The sequence below is a fragment of the Erinaceus europaeus genome, chromosome 13 (assembly GCF_950295315.1).
Source record: "Erinaceus europaeus chromosome 13, mEriEur2.1, whole genome shotgun sequence".
Lineage (NCBI taxonomy): Eukaryota > Metazoa > Chordata > Mammalia > Eulipotyphla > Erinaceidae > Erinaceus > Erinaceus europaeus.
Window position 1 is genome coordinate 30,379,083 of NC_080174.1, and position 4,430 is coordinate 30,383,512.

Consider the following 4,430-nt stretch of genomic DNA (forward strand, 5'->3'; position numbering starts at 1 on the left):
TAAATGTTCCACAAAGCAGGAGGTGTCCCCTACCTGTGCTGTTCTTACTTGGTGATTTTTGTTTCAATAATCAAAGCCTTGGTGACTTTTGTTTTAATAATCAATACCTTGGTGATTTTTGTTTGAATGATCTAAGCCTTGTGAGACTATAAAAATAAAGTTCTGCTTAGGTAAAACAGAGATGTCTGCTTGCGCTTGATTCATCATCAATGCACTCATCTCTCATTCTTTGCCAATGCCCCTTCTCCTTCAGGCTAATCCTAATAACCTGCTGGGGCTGGGCCCCGGCAGAAAGAGAGATGTCTGCAGCACTGCTTCAGCACTCATGAAGCTTCACACTTGCAGTTGGAGACTGGGAATTTGAACCTTGATCTTTATGCCTGGTATTGTGTGCACTCTACCAGTTGTGCCACCACCTTCCCCCCCCCAAATACTTTTTTTTTTTTTTTAATTTTTAATTTAAGAAAGGATTAGTGAACAAAAGCATAAGGTAGGAGGGGTACAACTCCACACAATTCCCACCACCCAATCCCCATAACCCACCCTCTCCCATATCTCTAGTCTTCCCATTCTCTAGCCCTCTGGGAGCATGGACCCAGGGTCGTTGAGGGTTGCAGAAGGTAGAGGGTCTGGCTTCTGTAATTGCTTCCCCGCTGAACATGGGCGTTGACTGGTCGGTCCATACTCCCAGTCTGCCTCTCTCTTTCCCTAGTAAGGTGTGTCTCTGGGGAAGCTGAGCTCCAGGACACATTGGTGGGGTCTTCAATCCAGGGAAGCCTAGCCAGCATCCTGGTGGCATCTGGAACCTGGTGATTGAAAAGAGAGTTAACATACAAAGCCAAACAATTTGTTGAGCAATCATGGATCCCAAGATTGGAATAGTGGAGAGGAAGTGTTAGGGAGGTACTCACTGCAAACTCTAGTGTAATCCTGCTTTCAGGTATATATTTTGCAGTAGTTTATGGATACGTGTGCACATACGCTCTCTCTCACAGAAACTGGTGTATGTCTAGGTTATGGGACTTTGTTAGAAAGTGAACTACCTGAGATGAAATTAGAGTGTACTATAAAAGGAAAGGTCTCACCCGAGTAATGAAGCTGAAGGGTTGTCATTCCACACGTGAAGTCTCTGGATACACACTGAGGTGAAGCATGTTGAGATGGCAATCGTTGCTTTGGTTAGGTTGTGATCGGCGGATGCAATATTATTTGGTATGGATTGGGAGAAGCATACGGGAAAGTGAGCCCTATCCAAGAGTGCCAGGACTGGGGGAAGTAGGGGCTCTATAGTGAAGATGTGAGGTTCCTGCTGTCTTAGGGTTCAAAAAGACAATCAATAGTTAATATTATCATCACATTATTTGTTAATTGGGTTAACTTTGAAAAGTCCCTTTGTTATGGTTTGCTGTACAGTACCCAGTATCTTGTATATAGCTGTGCTATTGGAAGCTTCTAATCTACTTGGTCTAGGCTTTTGAGAGAGTCCGCATATCAAACACGTAGCCTATCTATTAAAAAGATTAAGTTTGTCTTTTGAGAACCTTTGAGACATACAATTGATTTCCCCCTCTCATATTAATTAACTACTGATTTATATGTCTACATTTTGCTAGGAGTGTACATAAACACCATTCCCATCACCAAAGGTATTGTGTGCACTCTACCAGTTGTGCCACCACCTTCCCCCCCCCCCCAAATACTTTTTAAAAATCTCTGGAACCCTTTAAGTGCTCACCTTGATAAATGCTTTGGCCACACAGCATGTGGCTTCTGAGGTGATGTTCTTTGGTACGAACACTGTCTTCTTGGACCTTGCTGGTGTGGGATATGCTCTAGAGAAGCAGCAGCCCATGCACTGATAGATTGGGGCACCCAGTTTGGAGAAGTATTTGTTTTCCTTTAGCCTGCATTCTGGACAACCTGTTATAATTAAACAAAAAAGGGTGGATAAGAGTAAAATAACTGCAAAAACAAATTCAAAAGAAGACTACCAATTTTCACCATTATGGTAAATTAAATGTTCTTCTTGTCAGTTGAAAAGAAAGAAAGACTTTAGACTATTTCTTAGTCTTCACACATGATACTTACTTACATTTTTGTTTTTTCCACCACCAGAGTTATCTTCTGGGCTTGATGAATCCACCAATCTTGGTCACCTTTTTTTTTTTTTGTTTTCTTTCCTACTTCCCTCTCTCTCTCTCTCTCCATATATATATATATATGTATATATATGTATATATATATGTGTGTGTGTGTGTGTGTGAGTGTGTATAAATAGATATAGATATAAACAGGGAAAATGCAAAGGAAAGGGGAGGAGAGGAGATAACACCTGCATCAATGGTTCACCACTCATGAAGCTTCCCCCTGCCAGTGGAGACCAGGAGCTTGAACCTGAGCCCCTGTGTGTGGTAATGTGTGTGCTATATCAGGTGCACCACTGGCTGGAGCCATCTATTTAAACTTTCACAATCATTTTCATAGGGAAAAATGTGCATATATGTGTAAGAAAGGTCAATAATGGCAACTTCTCTCTTTAAGTATGAATTTCCTTTAATGATGTTAATGGTGTGTCTATAGAAAATGTGGAGCTTTTCAGATGAAAACACCATGCTCTTCTGAAAAGGAAATTTTACCCAAAGGCAAAATGTTTTCCCTTTAGAACTTGCTATTGTTTCATTCCAGAGAAACAAATATTGATAGGGAATAATATGTCATAATTAAGAAATATTGGTAAATGATGCCATCCTGACTTCCCTGAGCAGACAACCTCACCAATGTGTCCCAAAGTCTCCTTTCTCAGGAACCCTACCCTCCTAAGGAAAGATAGAAAAAGACTCGGGGTATGGATTGACCTGCCAATGTCCCTGTCAAACAGAGAAACAATTGAAGAAGCCAGATCATCCACCTTCTGCACCCCATAAAGAATTTTTGTCCATATTCCCAGAGAGATAAATAATAAGGAAGCTTCCCATGGAAGGGACAGGACATAGTGGTGGGAACTGTGTGAAATTGTACCCCTTTTATCTTACAAACTTGTTAATCATTATTCAATCACTAAGAAGAAATTTTTAAAAGTGATCTGGGTGGTGGCACAGTGGATCAAGCATTAGACTCTCAAGTGTGAGGTGCTGATTCAGTCCCTGACAGCACATGTACCAGAGTATGTTTAGTTCTCTCTCTCTCTTTCTCTCTCTCCTTTCTCTTAACTCTCTCTCTCCTCCTACCTTACTCATGAATAAATAAATAAAATCTTTTTAAAAAAAAAGAAAAGAAAAGTAATCTTGGTGAGTGCAGAGAAACTGAGAGCCAATCAGACATCTGTAATTAGAACCTGGAATTAAAATATTACCACTGTTTGGAGAAAAAAAAAACAACCAAAAGTAGCTCATAATTTTATAGCAAATGGAATTTTAGCCCTTTCTGTATATGACTGTTTCAAACAATGAGACAAGACCAATTTATGGCATGAAACAGTTTTATTTTTCTCACTTGTTAATAGATGTGAAACATTTGTCTACAAAGGAACTGTTTAAATCTTCTCAGATATACGGGGAGAAATGTTTAAATAAAACTGAGCTAACTGAATAAAGAGAACTTTCTGCTTGTAAAATACAGAGAAAGAATAATCTATTTAGGATGAAGATGCACAGACTGCTACTTAAATGTACATGTAAGATGTCATTTTCTAAACCTAATTTATTTTTTTCACAATCTATAAGTGCCTAGACATCTATTTCTATAAGTGCCTAGACATTCTATTTCACAGCAAAGATTTATCCTGTTTGAAAAGGTGGAGATGCGATTAGAACAATTATTGAATATCAATAATGAATTTTTGTCTATAACAATATGTTTTTTTTTTTCGTATTTCAACCCAACTTTGGTTACATACCTTGCATTGTAAACTCTCCATCAGGGAAGGAATGGAGAATATGCAGAAACACAGACAGCATGGCCAGAATGACAGCTGCATATTTCCTGTAAGAATCCATGACTCTCCTGCAAAACAGACATGGGCGAATTCATCTAAAATTCAACACATAGCAACTTTAACATTTATACTAGTATTAGTTACCAGTGTTTTCATACTTCTCCTTACAGCTCCCAACACATTTTCTAAACCATGCATTTTTTTTAATTCTCTGGAAGAAGCAGGTAGAAAGTTGAGCCTTCTACATTCTCACATATAATGAAATAGGACTTAATGATAGCAGCAATAAATTATCTTATTAAACCTATGATTCTGTTCAGAAATCTGTGTCCTTATTTGTAAAATATAAAACTTAAACTAATACTTAATAATGTGAATGCATTTTATATGGAGTTAGATGATAGATATAGACTGACTTGTGTATGATATATAAGATATGCTAAATCCATTCCATTTCTACTTTCTCAGGTTGGAGAACAGAGAGAGTGGACAATTT

General features: G+C 38.5%; 1 protein-coding gene across 1 annotated transcript; it reads right to left on the bottom strand.

Moving 5' to 3' along the window:
- Positions 1–1,723: 1,723 nt before the first annotated feature.
- LOC103120261 (glycoprotein hormones alpha chain-like) lies at positions 1,724–3,995 on the bottom strand. Its single transcript, XM_007530635.2, has 2 exons — positions 3,896–3,995; positions 1,724–1,920 (listed from the first exon to the last, which is right to left on the bottom strand). The coding sequence occupies exons 1-2, from the start codon at positions 3,993–3,995 to the stop codon at positions 1,724–1,726; spliced, it is 297 nt and encodes a 98-aa protein (XP_007530697.2).
- Between the last annotated feature and the right edge of the window lie 435 nt (positions 3,996–4,430).

What these genes read in the sequence shown, in the direction of transcription:
- LOC103120261 (XM_007530635.2), bottom strand. Translation starts at nt 3,995, where the DNA reads ATGGATTCTTACAGGAAATATGCAGCTGTCATTCTGGCCATGCTGTCT. An exon ending in TGGAGAGTTTACAATGCAAG is followed by an intron (nt 1,921 to 3,895) that starts GTATGTAACCAA and finishes TAATTATAACAG; the next exon opens with GTTGTCCAGAATGCAGGCTA.